The sequence below is a fragment of the Podarcis bocagei genome, assembly GCF_964188305.1.
Source record: "Podarcis bocagei genome assembly, chromosome: 13".
Lineage (NCBI taxonomy): Eukaryota > Metazoa > Chordata > Lepidosauria > Squamata > Lacertidae > Podarcis > Podarcis bocagei.
The window spans coordinates 3,178,808-3,200,246 of record NC_138138.1 but is presented as its reverse complement, the minus strand read 5'-3'; the positions used below and the strand labels follow the sequence as shown (position 1 = coordinate 3,200,246).

Genomic DNA, 21,439 nt, shown 5'->3' with positions numbered 1-21,439 from the left:
CATCCTGGCGATTAACATTTGACTGATAAGTTGTTTTTATGGCATTGTTCAGTATCTAAACCAATATTCCATTTCCGATTCTGGATCGCAGAACTGTTAGGTGGGGAGTGAATGCGGCGACTATTAGAGGAGTATCTGGGCAGGGGGAACTTTTGCTGTCCCCGACCCACCCCCCACGCTGGGACTGCAACTCATCCCTGGTCATTGGCCACACAGGCAACCTGGCTTATATTTTAACACTTGATGGATCCAGGGGTCGTGTCCCCCCCCCCCCAATATCCTCCTCCTCCGTTCAGTTTACATGCTGCCCTTCATGGAAGACCGCAGGGCCTTTGCTTCGGGCGCAGCCGCCTGAGGCCAGAGCGGAACTTTCCGGGGCGCCCCCCCCCCGGGCCGCGTTAAAAGGCCAAGCCAACCAATCCAAGGCGAGCGCGTGCGCGCGCTTAAAGTCTTGGCGCGTGAAAAACAAGGGCGCTAAGCAGGGCGAGAAAGAGGGCGGGGCGCGAGGCGAAAAGCCCGCCAATGCTCTGCGGCTGCGCAGAACCCCGAGGCGCGAGTTCTTCTCCTTCGGCGGCGCCTCCCGCGGCCATTGTGACGAGGGGAGTCGAAGGCGGGCGGTTAACGACCTCGCTGCGCTCCCGCCCCGGCTGGGGAAAGAGCGCGAGCAGCAGCAGGAGGCGCCTTTTCCGGCGGGGGAAATGCGGCGCCTGCGGCGGAGGAGGCTCGCGCCGCCGCCTCGCACCTTCCTCTGCGCGCCGCTGCTGGTTGTGGCGCTCTCGGTGCTGCAGGGCCTCGCCTCAGGTGAGGGGCTCGGGGGGCGCTTCCGTCTGGCCCAGAGGGGCTTCGGGCGAAGCTCCTTGCGTATCAGGTTCTCCTCAAAATGTGCAGAAAGTGCGCATCGTGCGCCCCGATCCTGAGATTGCCAACCTTTTTTCTTTTTGAATTAAGGTTTCGAGCGCGCATGAATTTATTCGCGTTTGTTTAGCGCAAAACGTAACTGCTCCCATATGTATTTCCCCAACTTCCTCCCAGAAATACTCCCGCAGTTCTTCATGATGGTAAGGAGGATGCCATGAGAGAGAAAACGGGGACTAGGGGGTTCTGAACAGTGAAATGGTGGAAGTGTGGGTGCAAACTATTTCAAAAGAGAGGAGGATCTCTCAAGAAGTCAAGGCTTAAAAAAGAGCAATACATTATTGATTTATTAAATTAATATACCACCCTTCATCTGAAAATCTCAGAGCAGTATATAATTGAAAGTGGTGGGCCAGATAACAAAGAATGGGTACAATAAGCCTACCAAGACCTGATTCTTGTTAGAAATGCTAAGAAAGCACTATACTGTATTTGGAGCAATAACAAGAAAGGAAGGTGATTTATTAAATTTTTATACCACCCTATACCCACAAGTCTCAGAAACCCAAGAACAAACCTTGGCTTTACATTGTGGTTTGGAGAGAAACAAACCACAAACACTGATTTGGATATCTGGCTAAGCCAAGTTCATGGTTGTGTTGCTCTTGGGTGGACAAATAGAGGAATGCTAGTGCTTGTGTTTAAACATATCACACCTTGATTTAGCATTATGTAAATGAAGACAGTGTGTGTCTTAGCTAATCATAAGCTAAAGCATGACTTGAAAAACTTGGTATCTGAAGAAGTGTGCATGCACACGGAAGCTCATACCAACAATAAACTTAGTTGGTCTCTAAGGTGCTACTGGAAACAATTTTTTTATTTTGTTTCGACTATGGCAGACCAACACAGCTACCTACCTGTAACTTGAAAAACTTATATTGCATTAATGGGCAGATTGTGGCCAAATCATAATAGTTGCACTCCATTTATGCTAGTCGGGTTGCTTCTGGAGTACTGTGTCTAGTTTTGGATGCCACATTTTAAGGACATTTACCCAACTGGAGCTGGTCCAGAGAAGGGTGATCAGGATGGGGGTGGGGGGCTGGAAACCAAGACCTATGAGAAACAGCTGACATGTTTAGCATGGACAAGAGAAATTTAAGGAGGAACATGATAGCAGTCCTCAAATCTCTCAAGGGCTGTTACAACAGAAGATTGAAAATATTTGTTTTCTGCTGCTTCAAAGGACAGGAATATAATGTTGTTATTGTTTAGTCGTGTCCGACTCTTCGTGACCCCATGGACCAGAGCACGCCAGGTACTCCTGTCTTCCACTGCCTCCTGCAGTTTGGTCAAACTCATGCTGGCAGCTTCAAGAACACTGTCCAACCATCTCATCCTCTGTCATCCCCTTCTCCTTGTGTGCCCTCCATCTTTCCCAACATCAGGGTCTTTCCCAGGGAGTCTCCTCTTCTTATGAGGTAGCCAAAGTATTGGAGCCTCAGCTTCTGGATCTGTCCTTCCAGTGAGCACTCAGGGCTGATTTCCTTCAGAATGGATAGGTTTTATCTTCTTGCAGTCCATGGTACTCTGAAGAGTCTCCTCCAGCACCATAATTCAAAAGCATCAATTCTTCGGCGATCAGCCTTCTTTATGGTCCAGCTCTCACTTCCATACATCACTACTGGGAAAACCATAGCTTTAACTATATGGACCTTTGTTGGCAAGGTGATGTCTCTGCTTTTTAAGATGCTTTCTAGGTTTGTCATTGCTTTTCTCCCAAGAAGCAGGCATCTTTTAATTTCATGACTGCTGTCACCCTCTGCAGTGATCATGGAGGCCTAGAAAGTAAAATCTCTCACTGCCTCCATTTCTTCCTCTTCTATTTGCCAGGTGGTGATGGGCCAAGTGGCCATGATCTTCGTTTTTTTGATGTTGAGCTTCAGGCCATATTTTGCGCTCTCCTCTTTCACCCTCATTAAAAGGTTCTTTGATTCCTCCTCACTTTCTGTCAACAAGGTTGTGTCATCTGAGGTTGTTGATATTTCTTCCGGGAAACTTAATTCCGGCTTGGGATCCATCTAGCTCAGCCTTTTGCATGATGAATTCTGCATATAAGTTAAAAAAGCAGGGGGGCAATATACAGCCTTGTACTCCTTTCCCAATTTTGAACCAATCCGTTGTTCCACATCCAGTTCTAACTGTAGCTTCTTGTCCCACATAGAGATTTCTCAGGAGGTGATCAGGCACTCCCATTTCTTTAAGAACTTGACATAGTTTGCTGTGGTCGACACAGTCAAAGGCTTTTGCATAGGAATAGAATAGAATAGGTGGAAATTGCAGGGAAGTAGATTTTGGCTAAAGATTAGAAGGAACTTAAAGGTAAGAGCTGCTTGACAGTGAAACTGCTGCATGAGGTGGTTACCTCTCCTGAAAGTTTTAAAATATTTGAACAGAGATTCAACAGGCATCTGTCAGGCTTCGGCAACCCAGACATATGGACAAGTAAAATAATAATAATGCAATTTTGGATTGCATATCCTGCACTGATAGCGGGTTGGACTAGTAGGTGACTCCCAACTCATTAATTCTGTGATTTCCTTGCCTGGTTTATGGTTATCAGGACAAGTAGACTGCTGCCTTTTTGCAAATAGTTGCCTAAGAGCTCATCCCCCCACATACCGTATTTTTCTGTGTATAAGATGACCCTTACTTTTTTTAACCCGAAATTAAGTTGTTTAGCTTTGGGGGTGGTGGGGGAGGTCACTTCTGCCAATCGTTCACCTGCCTGCCTGCCACTGCTGATCGCTTGCCACTCCCAATTGCACACCTCGCCGCAGCAACCAATTGCCCGCTTGCCGCCACCAACAGCCCACTTGCCGCAGCTGCCAATCGCCTGCCCAATTGCCACAACCAATTGCCAGCAGGCCTGGCCGCAGCCGCCAATTGCTGCTGCCAATCTCCTGCTTGATGCTGCCATTAATTGCACATCCCTCCCTCTGCATTCACTATTTGTGTATAAGACGACACCCCATGGTTGCCTAATTTTTTTAAGCAAAAAGCATCGTCTTACACACGGAAAAATCGGTATTTCTGTCAGTGGCTGATTAACCTGTGGCCTTCCAGGTGCTGTTGGGCTATAGTATAGCTCCCTTTGCCCTGCTCATTGGTCATGCTGGCTGAGGCTAGTGGGTATTGGGAGCCCAACAACATCTGGAGGACTGCCAGCTAATTCCTCTTGCCCTACATGTAGGGCAAATTTTCCTGCCTACAAACGCTAGTCATGCCTCTGCTGCTGCACTCCTAGAGCTCACAACCCAGAAAGTCCTACATGTTACGTGGGGTAAAACTTTATTCTAGTAAATAAAACTGTACCAGGTCCTGAGTCAAACATCCTTATGTGCCGGCAATGGGTTTCAGCTATCCACAAGGTTCTTCCTGCTGAATAGACAGACAAGGGACATAGTGGGTGTATTTTTTATTTTATTTTACATTTATATCATCCAAAGACTTCAAAGAGACTCTCAATTGGCCTAAACTGGAAGTCCCAAACCAGTGCCTACGGGTGCCATGGCGGAAGCCTTTCAGGGCAACTGGGGGACATCTACCATCACTCAGCTGTTGTTGCCCACCAGCCATGTGGAGCTTCTGGCAGGCACTTCCTCTTCCCCACAAAGGGCCTATTTTCCACTGGGGGGCAATATAGGGATAGCCTTACTTGCTCAGCATTGTTGCCCACTAGCCATGTGGAGCTTTTGGCCGGTAGTTCCTTTACTCTTTTGATGGACTTTTCTGAAGGGGATGTTGTTCTCTCGGGCAGAGCAAAAAAGAGAAGTATGTGTGTGTATTGTCTATGTATGTACTGTTCACATATGTACAAGAAAGCATGGTGTGGCCACTAGGTATATTTTCCCTTCCTGTTATTAGATAACAGCATCATTGTGTGTGGAAAACATCAATAAGGAGTGATCTCGACAATCAGAACCAGCAGGACATAGCTGACTTCTGTGGGCTGTTGCACTCTTTCTAATGTTGGGACTAGTGTCATGACACTTACTTAAAATGTAAAATGTGCCCGTTTGTCCCCATAGTTTGGAAATCCCTGCATAATCAAATAATGTAATTGTAAATGGGAGGCTTGACTGGTAGGCCTTCATTACATACAAGTATATCTAGAAGCCATGTGAAAATGTTTCTCTATTACCAGGCCTTTGGCTGAATAACATCCTACAACCATGGGAAGTGGGTTATTGATTTGCTTTTGTTTTATTGTGTATTTCTCATTTTGTTTTTTAATTTATGAACCATCTGTGATCTTCAATTGAAGAGTTGTACACAAATTTAAGTAAATTTATAAATATCCTGACTGACATCTTTATGAACAACATATACATTCACTATATCTTTATGTCAGGTACAACAATTCCCTGCCACATTAACTCTACTTTTCTTCTAAGTAATTGAGCTTACAGAAACTTTTTGCAGATGTTACAAAGTAACTGGGAAACATTGAGCTATAGCTGCTTCCCTTCCCAAACTACCCAAATCAAATCAGTCAGTCCTTGTTTTCTTCTACCTTATATTGCTTTATACACTCAATAAACAAAAACTTATAAGAAATACTTTCTTACGCACGGTCACCTGGATTGTTTTAAGTTTAGTTTAAAATCATGCATCAGGTTTGAAACCCCTCTGACAATTACTGCCTTATATCATGTGCTATACTGTATTGTGGCTCAGTTCACACATAAACTAAGCCAAACCATGACTTCCCACAGACGTACAGGTTCCCAGAGAACAGATTGCAGCCAATGTGTTCCACTAGTCATGGTGTATTGCTGTCAGGTAAGTCATGGTTTGCCTTACCTGTCATCTGAACCCAGGCTCATCATTTATCTCCTCCAGAGAAGCCGCTAGTTGTAAACCATGGTTTATCTTAGCATTACATGTGAGCCAGTTCAGCAAGTAGTACAGTGGTGCCTCGCAAGACGAAATTAATCCGTTCCGCGAGTCTCTTCGTCTTGCGATCTTTTTCGTCTTGCGAAGCACGGCTATTAGCGGCTTAGCGGCTACAGGTATAAACTCGTTCCCGCAACTGCAAGCCTCAACCCCTAGGGAGCATCTGACCATTGCATAAGCCTCGTCCGGCCTCTTAAGCAGTCCCTCCTGACGCGCTTACATAACACAAGCCCAGCAAGCACCCCGCACCTCCGATCCCGGGGCGCGCTCAGCCAAAGCGTCCCCAGACACCTGTCCTGCCGCCCCTTTGCGTAGCGCTCTGCAGAGCGGAGCGAGCCATCCCAGCGACCCCGGAAGATAAGATCTGCAGCAAGCACCCCGCACCTCCGATTCCGGGGCGCGCTCAGCCAAAGCGTCCCCGGACACCTGTCCCGCCGCGCCTTTGTGCAGCGCTCTGCAGAGCGGAGCGATGAGCCCGGCCGATCGCAGGCAGGGCAAGCAGCGGAGAGAGCGAGGCCCAGAGGGAGGAGTCTCCGGCAACGCCATCGACGGCCCCGCCGCAGCTCCGTGTTCTGGAGCCCTCCGGCTGCCGGCTGCCTTTATTTTGCTGCAGGAGCCTCCTCTGCACCGGGATCCTCGCGCGCTCCCTCCGTCTCTCCAAGCCTTTTAGGTGAGTGGCGTGCTCGGGCTGACTTTGGAGGACCCACAGCGGGGCTTCCCTCTGCCGCGCGACCGGAGCTCGCCTTTGCGGTCACTTTGACAGTTGATGGCGCCAGCCTCGGTTCAGGGGCACCGGCTGCTGGCAAATGGGTGCCCCCTTCTTCCCTTGACAGGGATCATCTCCCCCCGCTTCCTCGGAGATGGGCAGGCAAAACTTTTCATGCCCCCCCCCAGTCTGCTGTCTTCGGGATCTAGTGGTCGCCGCGCGCGCGCTAAGAGCGCAGACAGGGAAATCCCACCCCGATCCGGGTGTCGCCGCCAGGTCCCCTCCCAGTTCTAAGGCTGAAGCCTAGGAACTTTTCGAAGCGGCGTGGGGCAGCATCACCACTGGCTGTGTTTCCGGACGCTAATAATGTATCGATTGCTATTACTACAGTATTAGATTCCCCACTGTCGCATAGATAGATTGGCGGTGAAAGCGGTTTGCGTGCGGATCAAGCCCTTCGTCTTGCAAAGCAAGCCCATAGGGAAAATCGTCTTATGAAGTGACGCAAAAACGGAAAACCCTTTCGTCTAGCAGGTTTTTCGTTTTGCGAGGCATTCGTCTTGCGGGGCACCACTGTATACTGTGGACCGTGAATAAATATAAAAAGCATATTGGTATTTCTAGAGAGAAAGTGTAAGATCTATTCAAAATCTCTATATTCAAAGTGGTTTCAAAAACACATTGCAACACTTTTCTAGTATATTTTTCCTTCAGTATTGTCATAAGAACTTTCTAATTATATTTCTTTTCTCAAGGAAAATGTTCTAAATTTTAAAGAACTGGTTTTGTTTTGGTTTTCAGTCTTTTATACTGTTTCTGAACTTTGATTTGACGATTTTTTAAAAAAGCTTTTTGTAGAATTTAAAAAATAACATAACGTTTAAAAAGAAACATAAATGCATAATGTTGGTGCATTACCGAGCTTTTTTAACAGTACATTTATAAATAAATAGACGGTGTGTACTGAAAACATGCTCAAAGAAGTTTGACGTATACTCTATAAATCAGTTTTTTTTATTTATACTACTAGTATTTTGTATTAGCAGTTAAAGTGCTCCATCTTGTGGCTCTAGCTACTGCATGTTTTTTCTGTTCAGAAAATCTGAAACTAAAAACTTAGAAATATTGAACAGATGAGATGAAAGTAGCTTGAATAATAGATCAAGCTCAGGATGCTGCAAAAGCACAGGTATGTTGCTCAAAATAAAAACCCCAAAACCACTTTTCATATTTGGACTGATGTTATTTGTTGTTTATATAATATGATTATAATATAATATAATGTAATATTATATACATTATAATATTTTATATATATATATATATATATATATATATATATATATATATATATATATATATATATTTGCTTTCGTAGATTTTCACGGGTACAGGAATGCAGGTTTTGGTGTCTTCGGGTGTCTTCCCGTGTAAGAGTTGGGGTGTCTAGGCGACGTTTCGACGAGGTCTCACTCGTCATCTTCAGGCTGGTGCTTTCGGCTTCTTGTTACTGGAACAGAGCAGGATCTCAGTGTTTGAGTTCCTATAAATACTGTTGAGGGGGTGTGGTGTATAGCCTCCAACGTTCTGGGCAGAGAGGAAGTTCCCAGGTTAGTGTGTCTTTTCTTCTTTTGTTCATTAATTACTTGAGGGATATCTTGAGTGATTTCTTGAGTGATATTCTGAGTACCACTTAGGAGGGTCATTAGGTGTGGATTAGTTGCTAAAGCTTTCGTGTCTTGACCTCTTGACCTTGTGAAGAGTTTTTTCTGAGAAGATGGCTGTACTGCACTTAGTTGTGCTCTGGCTTGGCTTCGTGTATAGGGGCGAGCTGTGGTTTTGTGCCCTGTGCCAGCCAGATCTGTGTAGGGATTGCAGGGGGGTGCAGCATCCGGAGGTGCCACTATGGTTTGGCTACTGGATGGTGTCTGTAATTTATCTGTGGAGAGGGTCTGGGTTTGGGTCTGGTGTGGTTGATTGGAGAAGGCGTTCTGTGTGCCTCTGGTTCTGGTGTCGGTTTTTGTGGGGAGGGCTATTTTCCAGATGTCTGGCAGGCGGGACGTATCGTCACGCTTGTTCATGTTGTGAGGGTGTTTCTCTATCTCGATGGCTTCCATGATTATTCTCTTGTGGTGGTGTTCCATGTTAAAGAGCAATTTGGAATCTGAAAAATTAATTTCGTGTCCTGTTTCTTTCATGTGTTGGTAAAGAGAGGAAGTTTTTTCTTCTTTTTTGACAATGGCATGGCCCTCCTTCCTTATATCAAGGGCACTACAGATAAAATTAGCAAAATCCTCCATAAACACAATATCAAAACAGCCTTTTGCACCAACCAAAAAATAGCCAATATCCTCAGAAACCCCAAAGATAAAATCCAGTTAGAAAACCAAGGGGTCTATGAAATACCCTGCAAAGTCTGCCCAGCCACGTACATTGGACAAACAAACAGACGAATAAATGCACGTATCGCAGAACACAAGAATGCCGTCAAAAAAGAAGAAAAAAGTTCCTCTCTTTACCAACACATGAAAGAAACAGGACACGAAATTAATTTTTCAGATTCCAAATTGCTCTTTAACATGGAACACCACCACAAGAGAATAATCATGGAAGCCATCGAGATAGAGAAACACCCTCACAACATGAACAAGCGTGACGATACGTCCCGCCTGCCAGACATCTGGAAAATAGCCCTCCCCACAAAAACCGACACCAGAACCAGAGGCACACAGAACGCCTTCTCCAATCAACCACACCAGACCCAAACCCAGACCCTCTCCACAGATAAATTACAGACACCATCCAGTAGCCAAACCATAGTGGCACCTCCGGATGCTGCACCCCCCTGCAATCCCTACACAGATCTGGCTGGCACAGGGCACAAAACCACAGCTCGCCCCTATACACGAAGCCAAGCCAGAGCACAACTAAGTGCAGTACAGCCATCTTCTCAGAAAAAACTCTTCACAAGGTCAAGAGGTCAAGACACGAAAGCTTTAGCAACTAATCCACACCTAATGACCCTCCTAAGTGGTACTCAGAATATCACTCAAGAAATCACTCAAGATATCCCTCAAGTAATTAATGAACAAAAGAAGAAAAGACACACTAACCTGGGAACTTCCTCTCTGCCCAGAACGTTGGAGGCTATACACCACACCCCCTCAACAGTATTTATAGGAACTCAAACACTGAGATCCTGCTCTGTTCCAGTAACAAGAAGCCGAAAGCACCAGCCTGAAGATGACGAGTGAGACCTCGTCGAAACGTCGCCTAGACACCCCAACTCTTACACGGGAAGACACCCGAAGACACCAAAACCTGCATATATATATATATATATATATATATATATATATATATATATATATATATATATATAATATGATGTTATTTGTTGTTTATATTTGTTATTATAAGTGCAAGTAGATAAATAGGTACCGCTCCGGCGGGAAGATAAACGGCGTTTCCGTGCTCTAGTTCTCCAGAAGCGGCTTAGTCATGCTGGCCACATGACCCGGAAGCTGTACGCCGGCTCCCCCGGCCAATAAAGCGAGATGAGCGCCGCAACCCCAGAGTCGGCCACGACTGGACCTAATGGTCAGGGGTCCCTTTACCTTTACCTATTTGTTGTTTAACAAACACTCAGTTTTATATGCAATGGATCCAGAGGTTTTAAGGACAAATTAAGTTAATTTTATGGACGCGGGTGGCGCTGTGGGTTAAACCACTGAGCCTAGGACTTGCTGATCAGAAGGTCGGTGGTTCGAATCCCCGCGACAGAGTGAGCTCCCGTTGCTCGGTCCCTGCTCCTGCCAGCCTAGCAGTTCGAAAGCACGTCAAAGTGCAAGTAGATAAATAGGTACCGCTCCGGCAGGAAGGTAAACGGCGTTTCCGTGCTCTAGTTCTCCAGAAGCGGCTTAGTCATGCTGGCCACATGACCCGGAAGCTGTACGCCGGCTCCCTCGGCCAATAAAGCGAGATGAGTGCCGCAACCCCAGAGTCGGCCATGATTGGACCTAATGGTCAGGGGTCCCTTTACCTTAAGTTAATTTTATCAGATGGGATCACATTGCCTCTGGTAGCAATTAGATTAAGACTTCCAAGATGTAAGAACTTGTTGAAGTTTTGTGGTCCTAGGCTTAGAAGAAATCACTACTCAAATGATAGAGTTCTAAAAGTGTTTAGATGTTTTGCTTGTTTAGCCCCCTGCCCTTTATGGTGCAGTCCCTATAAACACATCTACTCATAAATCCTATTAAGCTCAGTTGGCTTATTCCCATGTAACTAGTTGCTTGTTTAATTTATCACCACTATAATTCTCTCCTGTAAATAACACCCAAGGAAATATACAAATAATTATATTAATTAGATTTAAAATTTCAATTCCAGAAACATTAATACAAGGGTCTTATTTATTAATCCATTTATTAAAGTTTGCTGTCTCAATAATACGGAATTGTGATTCAGTAAGTGCTGTGAAATCTTAAATGTGTTGAATATTCAGTATCAAAGATCTATTTTAATATAAACATAGCAGAGTTTTAGAAAAAAGAAATAAAGCAGTATCTTTCACATTAATATATTAACTAGCAGATAAACCATGACAAACCAATGATTAGTTTGGGGTTAACACATAGTTAAGCACACAAGCCTATTGTGCCAAAGGCCATATGAGATTTCCTGTTATTTTCAGAGTTTATCCATAATTGCAAACCTTTTCTTTAGCTAGATCAGATCTCTTCATGTTTGACGCTTGTAAAATCAGGAGCTTTGGTAGTTTTGCTGAGAGCATCTTGCACTTTGCAACAGGAAATTTATTTACTGAGGAGGGGCCACTAGGGGCGCATCGGAAGATGGCTGACAATAACATCTCTCCGACCCACACGAGGTAATTAAGAGGCTGTGATGGGAGTAAACAGCCTCCCGGCCCCCCCAAGTGGGTGGGGGGGGGACTGCCCTTGCCTGCTGTGCCCTATACCACCCCCGAATTTGGGGGCGTGGGGCACTAGGCAGAAAGCCCTTGTGCGGACTTCGGCGCTCCTGAACGCTGTCTCTAATCCACGCCTCTAGCTGCAGCAACTTCAAAAGAAACAATTAGGAGGAAGCTAATGCACATATTTCAAGGAAGAAGGGGGAGTAAAGACTGCTTACCGAAGAGATCTCTGAGAAACAAGACGGGTCGGAGGAACAGGAATAAATCATGAGAAGACACACCAAGGCTCAGTATGTTCGGCAACGGGACTGGATGGGGGGGGGACTTGACTTTCTTTTCTCTATGTGATTAACCAAGAATCCCCCCCCCACAAGTCACAAGTCAGAAATGCCGTTTAAATGACTTAAGCTGAGGATTTAAGACTCTGTGGAGATAATTTTCTAACCAAAGCATGTTTTAAGGAGACTGGAAAGTATAAGAGCTTTGGAATGACGCAGCAAAAAATAGTGTCGCCATTTTGGCAAGCTCTGTTGAAAGACTTATGTCTGGGAGGAGGGATAGATCTGTTTTCATATTGTGGGTGAGCCTCCTCAGAGGGACTAAAGAAGGCGACAGATGCGAGACCGATGATGGAAAGAGTGCTTTTATTTATGAAAGTGAAGATATGTGGAAACCATCTCGATATGATGATTGGACAAACAGAAAATTCACACAGAATTAAAACTGGTGTTTACCTGCTTAAGGAGATTATCAGAAGAGATCATAAAGAAAAAAAGAAAAATATACGAACAAGATTAGATGTGAGAACAGCAAGATAGGACTGGATAGAATTATGGACATTATTTGGACAGATTTTTGGATATTAACGCAGCAGCAAGAAGATGATTGGAATCCCCTTCGGAACTTGAAATATGGGTCCCCTCAACAAAAATTTAAATTTCGGCTTTGTAATTCGGAATTTATGTGATGTGATGTGATTTGATTTGATTGATCGGTTAATAAAAATTATTTTTTTAAAAAAAAGGAAATTTATTTACTGAATATAAAAAAGGTAAAGGTACCCCTGCTTGTACGGGCCAGTCGTGTCCGACTCTGGGGTTGCGCACCCATCTCGCTTAAGAGGCCGGGGGCCAGCGCTGTCCGGAGACACTTCCGGGTCACGTGGCCAGCCTGACAAAGCTGCATCTGGCGAGCCAGCGCAGCACACGGAAACGCCGTTTACCTTCCCGCTAGTAAGCGGTCACTATTTATCTACTTGCACCCGGGGGTGCTTTCGAACTGCTAGGTTGGCAGGTGCTGGGACCGAGCAGCGGGAGCGCACCCCGCCGCGGGGATTTGAACTGCCGACCATACGATCGGCAAGTCCTAGGCGCTGAGGTTTTACCCACAGCGCCACCCGCGCCCCTTTACTAAATATAGAATATGTTTAAAGTACAGTTGCACCTTGCTTTTCAAATGGAGTCTGTTTGGGAAATCCGTTCAACTTCTGAAAATGTTCAAAAACCAAGGTGCAGCTTCTGATTGGCTGCAGGAGCTTCCTGCACTCAAGTGGAAGCTGTGTTCGATGTTCGGGTTCCAAAGAACATTCACAAACTGGAACACTCACTTCCGGGTTTGTGGCGTTCGGGAGCCAAAACATTTGAGTCGCAAGGCGTTCAACAACCAAGGTACAACTGTACTTTTTTAAAGAAGATCCATCCTCTTTCCAAATGCAGATAAAGAAAGGAATAAAAGGGAGGTTACCATAGAATGATATTTTATCTTTATCATTGTTATGTGTTTGCCATCTACAGCAGCTCCTCTAATAAATCTCTCAGACTTTTAAAAATTGTTCTTGTATGCTGCCCTTCCAAGGAGCTCAAACGGCTTTTCATGGGAATCATTACATTGCATTCTGTAAGGTTACTTAGTCTGAAAGTGAATGAGTGACCCCAAAAGTGTGTGAATTTGATCCCAGCAGTAGCATCCACATCTAAAATTCTATCCACAGCACTGCACTGAGGCTGTGTTGGAGTTTTGATGTGATGGGTAGCTCTGGCATAATTCAAGGTCGGTTCTTCTCCAAAGCCAGCAAGTGACAGGTGGGATGGGAGGGGGATGCGCCACCGTGGTCCTTGACCACTGCTTCATAACCTATGATTTATTATCATGTCTCTTGTTACAGTCACTGCCTAATTATACCGTATTTTTCGCCCCATAGGACACACTTTTCCCCCTCCAAAAATGAAGGGGAAATGTGTGTGCGTCCTACGGGGCGAATGCAGGCATTCGCTGAAGCCTGGAGAGCGAGAGGGGTCGGTGCGCCCGCGCTGGGCTCCCGCGGTTTGCGGAGAGTTGCCTGAAGGCTGGGCGCGCTGCGCTCAGCGCACCCAGTCTTCGTGTGGCTCTCCGCAAGGCACGGGAGCCCAGCACTGGGCTCCCGGGGCTTGCGGAGAGTTGCCTGTTCTGGGGGCTGGGGTAGCTCGGGCTTCCCCCGCCCCAGCCCCGCACCTGGGGGGGGGAAATAATTTTTTTCCCCTTTATTCCCCCCCCCAAAAAAACCCTAGGTGCGCCTTATGGGACGGTGCGTCCTATAGGGCGAAAAATACGGTACTTGTTCAAGTTCATTGATTTTGTTATGATCAATCGTCATTTTTTTTTATTCCTAAGAAGCTTGAATTTTTATGCTAACTTTTAAAAATTCTGTTTTGACAGTTCATACTTCGGCCAGTACAGATTCTAGTACATTGAAAGTTGTAGGATCAACCAATTTACCAGGTATAAAGTAAATATTTTAAATTCATTCATGTTAATCTTTTGAAGTCTTTTGAACAATGAAAATGGCTGGATTTTAAAATACTGTTTTCTTTAAGGTCAGTTATACTATTTATATGATTATTCTGTGACACTAAGACTGCAATCCTAAACATCTAACTTGGGAGGAAGCCCATTGAACTCAGTGGGACTCATGTCTGAGTAGACATGCATAAGATTGCCATGTTAGAGTGGTATTGACTATTGCAGAATAATATACTTGCCAAAAATAATTCTAAATTTTTAAAAATAGTATTTAACTACATTAAAACAGAATGAGGGAGTGTCAAAAACATATTCTTGAACAGTGCTGCTTTCATTTGATAGGTGGCCAAAGCAATATGGAATGATATAAAAAGGTGTTTGAAGTTGTACACGTGACTTCGTATTTTGACAGAACCATTACCAGATTTTCCCTGTTTCCCCTTTAACGTGTACAGATTTTTTTCCTGCTACTTGTGTCTAGTATGGTTTAGAAAGTCTTGGTTTTATCTTTGTTGAGGGTATGTAAGACTGGATCCAGTTGGCTTTTTAGTATGTGCCATTAAGCATGTTCAAACAGTTCTGAGTTTGTAGGAGAGCTGCCTATGTGTTTGTATCTTAATTGCCAGGAAGATACAGGAGCCATGAGTGGAAGGGAACAGATGCTAGAAGAGGGGAAAGGACAAGACCAGGAAGGTAGAAATAAAATAGACAGGCTGCAATTAGAACCAGAAAGGAAAGAGACTGATTCTGGGAGTAAGGGAATATTGCAGAATAGCATGGGCTGGTGAATGGAACTACTATGCTATGGACATTTAGATGTGGGTGCAGGGAGAAAAGCCACACACCTAGGAAATAAAAACAAAAAGGGGTTCTTGTGAGAAAAAGTCATCTCCTAGCCCTTGGAGTAAGGGTTTCACAAGGCAGTCTCTGAGGTCAAGAGACTATTTGAGATTCTAAGGATCCTGGGGACCTGGCAAAAAAAAAAAAAAAAAGGGACACCAGGGTTGGCACCTTCTAAATATGGAGCAGAATGCACAAGAAAAGGTGAAGATGCAACGTATGGCTTGAGAATTAATCTTGCAATCAAAATACTTTTCTGTTTAAAGCACGGGTGTTAAACACAAGGCCCGCGGGCCGAATCCGGCCTGCCAGACCTCGTCATATGGCCCGTGTAGCTGCCGCCGGCTGCCAGTCTAGGGATTTGTTGTCTCGGCAGTTTCCCGTGAAGCCGCCGCTTTTATCTCGCGATATTTGGAAAGCGCACGGTTTTCCTCCCCCCGCCCACTCCGCCGGAAGCGCTGCGAGGCGTTCGAAACCCGGCGCAAGTCGGAAGCGGCGGCGCGATGCCCGTGGAGGAGAACGGCGGAGCCTCGTCCGGGGGCGGCGCAGGTGGGGAGCCGCCAAGAGAGGCCGGGCTGCCTCCTCAGGGTCCGGGGGGAGGGTGTTTATTGTGGGCTAAGGGGTCTCCTGAGCATGTGCAGAGCACTCTCTGCCTCGCCCGCCCCCCCAGCAGAAAGCCCGTGAAGAAAAGCCGAGCAGCAGCAGCGCCCTTCTTTTTATCGCTTATTGTGCAGGCGAGGCTGCCTCCCCCGATATAGATATAGATATGAGAGAGGGGGAAGTCAGGGGGGGGGAATATGGGGCTGGTGTCGGTGGGATTATAACCTCCCTCATGAGGATAAGTCGGAATTTAGCAAAGTAGGGTGCAGCTTTCCTCCCCCCTCCAAAAAACAAAACAAACAGAAAAGTTTGTAGCACTGATCCTGAAGCCAAAGTACAATTTTAGCATGCTGCTATTATTTTCCACCTCATTTTGCTTTGTAGCTGGTGACCGGTATCCATTACTTGTTGTTTGTATTCTTGATGAATGCTATATTATAAAAAGACAACAACAGGGGGACAACGGAAGAATTCGGGAAATAGATGGTGGCAAAGGGGTTGGAGGTCTTTTAAGATAGAGCTTTCAGGAGCTAGAACCAACAAGTACTGTGTTGTGTGTGTGTGTGTGTGTGTGTGTGTGTGTGTGTGTAACACATAACAAGAAGCAACAAGTACTGTGTTTTATATATGGGTTATTTTGTGCTAGTTCTTAAGGCAGGCATCTCCAAAGTCTGCTTTGGGGCCCAATTCGGCCCTCTGGCCGGTTTTATCAGGCCCCTGTGGCAGTTCATTCATTTATTGCTGTCAAATCCTTTAAAAAGGTCAATAAACCTTGGGGGGACATCCCCCAAAAAGCTCTTCAATCCTAAAAAAAAAAGCTCAACTTTGGTCGGCCCTCATGCATGTTCACTTCCATCAAATCTGGCCTTCTTTGAAAAATGTTTGGGCACCCCTGGTTTAAAGCATAGCCTTGTTTTTATTAGTAGAATTCCATTGAACTTTTGATGTACTTTGCTTTGCCTACAATTGATGATTAAATTATACTGTATTTTCAGTCAAAGTATACGTAAGGTTGAATCATAACAGTCCACGTATTCTATGTGTAACAAAGCGTCTGAGAAATTCAGAATTGATCGATCCAATATTTCAGTGGCATGGACCTGGAGGTGACCTGGTTACAGGTAAGGTTACTTACCCTTTTAAGTCCAGCTGGCTGCATTTTGATGTTGTACTAAACTGCTTAGTGAGATGTGACTGAGCCATGCTACTCTGTATCCAAACCTCTCTAATTGCTTAGAATTGAGGTAAAATGACACCACCCAAACCCACCCACACCCCCTGCCCCCGCTTGGAAAAAGAACTCAGTGTTTCAGTGACACCCCCCCCCCCTGAAAAGAGATAAATTCTGGTTAAAATGTTTTCTTACATATATGAGCCAGTTTTGCCCTGCCCTTAAAGACTTTGTTGGTAAATCCATGGCATAGCTTTTGTCTGGGGTCTAATGGTGAATTTTAGGGGTAGATTCTAAACTTGAGGTGGTTCTGTCAATTTTGTTGTTTTTGCTTGAAAGGTTTGCTGCTCCCAAGCACACACCTTTAGCTGCTTGTTCTAGGCAAGGCTTGACATCTGGCTAGCAGCTTTTACATAATTGATGGGGGGGCTAGTTGGTTTTTTTTTCATCTTGTGTACATTCTTACCAATGAAAAGTGAATTATTCTTTGGATTTTTCCATTGTATGGAATCAAATACAGTGTTTTGGAATTTGAAGGTCTGCAGACTATTAATAAACTTGAACTGACCTACTTCAGAGTGAAGACTGAATTGGATTCTTCCGCCCTTAGCAATGGAGTTGCATAAGTGAATTGTATTGGCTGAGCTGGATTGGCAAGGCAGCTATAGCAGTGGCTCGCTTCTCCGAAAGGGTATGGGAAAATGTGGTGCTAATGTTCAATACTAAGATGAAGGTCTACCGGGCTTTATCAAGGTGATGAGCCCATTGCTTTATGGAAGTGAGTTGTGGACAACTTAAAACTTTCAGGAGTGATGCCTCAATGCCTTCCACATGCGCTGCGTCTGGAGGATTTTGGGTGTCACAAGGCAGGACAGAATTCCCAACAAAGATGTGCTTTCCCAAACCCAAATTCTGAGCATGTTTACACTCCTGTCTCAGTGACATCTACGCTGGCTTGGTCATGCCCACAGGATGCAAGAGGGCAGGATCCCCCAAGGACGTGCTTTTGGTGAGCTGGCCCCAGGCCCATTGGCAAACCAGCTCTGAGTTGCAAAGATGTCTGCAAACTTGGCATGAAGCCTGGCAACATCCATCCTGCCATGTGGAAATCCCTTGCAGAGGACTGCAGTACCCGTAGACAGTCAAGTTGTTATCCATAGCAGTGACCAGGGGAGAAATGAGCACTGGTGGAGCATAGAGAGAAGAAATGCCATGGTGCTTCTGCAACACCACCACTGGATGCCTTCCTCTACCCCAGCTGCAGCAAAACATCTCTCTCCTGCATCAGTCTCTACAGCCACAGCAGGTGCTGCAATCTCCCAACAGCTTGACCTCACCTGCAAAGGTGCACTCCTCCTCAGACAGATGGATGCCAACAACATGACAGTTTTATTTGCTTGAGATTTATTTGAAAATAAAAAACCCAGTAGCCAATAATGGCAGTGAATTGGTGTACAAAAAGTTTCATTTAGTAATTTGGACTCTCAAAAGCCTTTCTTGTACAGAATATGTGCAATCCTAATGATTTCTAATGGTGGAATTGCAAAAGCAATTTTTAAATATGCTTTAGTTGCATCTGGAATTTCAAGGTGGAGGCTTTGCTTATTCTTGGATTTTCCTTCTCCCAAGAGACTAAGAGGCCTAAGGCAACCTTAATGTGTCTGAGATCATGACTATTCACATGGATTAAAAAAATAATTATTGTACAATAGTTTTGACTGATCTTTCTTTAAGCTTTCTCTTGAACTTATTTTCTGCTCTCCCTTTAGGCCAAACAGAACCTTCTTGATATTCCAATAATTACTACTAAAAGTTTTCAACTAAAATAGCTTGTTTGTTTGTTTGTTTGTTTGTTTGTTTGTTTGTTGTCCTTTGTCCCATACTTCCTCCTGAAAGACCTGTGCTCAAATGTTCATTGCAATCTGCAGCTGCATAGTACTGACTTAGATTCCTCATAGGAATTAAATGGTCATGTCAGAATGTCTTGATTTCCATGCTAAGTTGTGCCGACCCCAGTCCCATGTAATGGGATTAAAGTGGCTGTTCAACAATTAATTTGTTGATAATTAATAAACTCTAAAAAGTAATCACTGACTGTTTAGTTTCAAATGAATTATCCATTTGCACCAAAAATTCAGGTGTCTCAGATGCTGTGAAGGCTGCTGGACCAAACAAAGTTACTAAAAGATGTTGTAGCTGCAAGTATTGCCATTGGGCCACCTCTGGCTGATGGTGTTTTTCTCTCAGAGCATCGTACGTACAAAATTCATCTTCCTCATCTATCAGTTGGTCCAGGGTCAATACACCTGCTATCATCCAGTTTTTCCACATTACCATCTTTTTTCCAACTATTAAAATAGGATTTTCTCACAGAGTAGGTTTAGCATGTGCAAATGAATCAAATTTATTTTTATTAGCGAATATATTCCATATCTTTCTAACTGGCTTAATTGTTTCAAGATTTGTTGGAACTGTCAAATATTTTGATTGTAATATTGTCCACCCAACTAAAGGTGTTATATAGTTATACTCCAACCTTGCCCAATTTAGGAGATTACAACCGTCAGCAGGTCTCCAGTGTTTGATACTTGTCAATAAATAAGCATGATGGTATAATTCCAAATTTGGAATTCCAAATCCACCTTCCTTAATTTGTAATTGCATTTTCTTCAACAATATTCTTGGTGCGTTTTCTGGGTATTCCTAGAAAAATGGTGTATGTGTGTTAAGCTGTTGTGGAAATACCTTTTTGGGTGGGTATGAGGCCTCACTGAGTTAGGAATGTGTGTGGCCAGTTTAATCTTCATTCTTGAAAACTAATGAGTCCCATAGAAAAAGCAATATTCACAGAAATCTATACATATTTGTGAGATATTGGGACCTTAAAGTGTAATCACTTGTTCATGCATAATTTTACTATCCATGAGGTACTGAGATGTAGTTAGCCTTGGAATAAATCTGGAAAGGTTGCAGTATGAAGCAACAGTTGGGTGGTGGTAATTTCTTTTTCAGTAAAACTAACTTTGTTACATTTTTTGAAATAGAAAATCAGACTGTGAAAATAACACCAACAGGAACTTTGCTATTCCGACACTTCAAAAATGAGTTCAGTGGAGTCTACACATGTTCTCTTGTTTTTAAGCCAACCATTGAACAAGATGAAAAAAGCTATTTAATCAAATATATCATTTATGGTAAGAAATTCACCTTCATTTCTGAACCATTTTTCCTTTTAAAAATATTAGTGGATTTGTTGGAATTATGAGGGGAAATCAGTGCATAGTTAAAAATCCCAGTTGAGTTTGGTGATGGGCTTCATTGTCCTCATTTCACCCTTAATGAGCAAAATCTAAACCATTTACATTTGATTCTCATTGATAGACAACACGTGGTATATCCCAAACAGATTTTCTTTAGTCTTCTCAATCAGAAGTTCTAGACTGGGGGTTACCAACCTGGTGCCCATGGACATCATGGTGTCTGCAAAGGCCTTTGTTGGTGTCCCCAGGAAGCACTCTCTGACTTTTGAGTTGACAGGGAGCAAATTCCTAGTTTTCCTAACTTTTAAGCAACTGAAATAAAGTTCATGTTTTATTGACTAGGAATAATCAATATTGATGGGGGGGGGCTTTTTCCTTTGCTGTGGACTCCCAGCTCCCATTTGCGCAAGCCAACTTAGCCATTGATCAGGGACGACGGGAGTTCTGTAGGGGTCCCCATCCCTGCTGTAGTCAGCACTTCCTAGAGAGCTGGTTATTTTCTTGAATTAAAGTTTTGCTGCTGCTTCCTTCTTAACTTATTATTTCATACTTTTCTAGGAATTGGAGTGAAAGGAATTGAATTGGGCAGATCTTATATTATTGTGGCTCTCTATAGCAGCTGAGCAGCCCTGTGGTGCAATTGACATCTGACCCAGAGCTTGCATAGGTGTAGATGCCACCTGTCAGCAGAAATCTGAGCATGGTGGAACATTTCTGATCTGCTGTGCTCATGAGAAACACAGCTTAGAACCAACCACTGTAATCATGGGCATGCTGACTCAGGCATTATATCCATTGCACTGTGTCTGTTGGACTGCTCAGTACAGAGGTATTTTCAAAAGGCTGTTAAAATTACAATTAGAGTTCCAATAAAACATTCTAAACAGATGCATCTGACTGCTTCTGTTTTACTCTTTTTTGTTTTGTGAAACAAATCATTCTTTTGTATTCTCTTCGTTTTTAAAACAAGTTGTCTCTGAGATATTCTTATGTACCATTTCCCTGCAATTATCATTACATTTAGATCTTCCCCGTCCACCAAGGGAATCGAAGTGACATACATGGTCTTTCCTGGTCCTTCCCTCAACAACCCTGTGAGGGAGGATAGGTTGCCATGTCATAACTGACTCTAGGTCATCCAGTGTACTTTGTGATTAAACAGGGATTTCGGCTTTCCACTTCTAGTCCCAAACTCTCTTGACTTATCAAAACAGATTGGGAGATTGAGTTGTAATGTAGGCCTGGATAGGAAGAACTGCATGAACCCTGGATGATGAAGAAATCTTTGGATTTGTGTTTCTTGAAGAGCGGCCTTTATGCTGCTGCTAAAC

At 44.3% G+C, this 21,439-nt stretch overlaps 1 protein-coding gene across 3 annotated transcripts in view; it reads left to right on the top strand.

Moving 5' to 3' along the window:
- The first annotated feature begins 552 nt into the window (after positions 1–552).
- The window catches only part of ZPBP (zona pellucida binding protein), a 41,370-nt gene continuing 20,483 nt past the window's right edge, over positions 553–21,439 (top strand). For all 3 annotated transcript variants that reach the window (XM_081168603.1, XM_081168602.1, XM_081168601.1), the window contains exons 1-4: positions 553–801; positions 14,154–14,216; positions 16,673–16,798; positions 19,893–20,042. In XM_081168603.1, the coding sequence (XP_081024729.1) occupies positions 699–801; positions 14,154–14,216; positions 16,673–16,798; positions 19,893–20,042 (442 nt within the window). In that variant the 5' untranslated portion in view covers positions 553–698. The remainder of the gene's footprint in view (positions 802–14,153; positions 14,217–16,672; positions 16,799–19,892; positions 20,043–21,439) is intronic.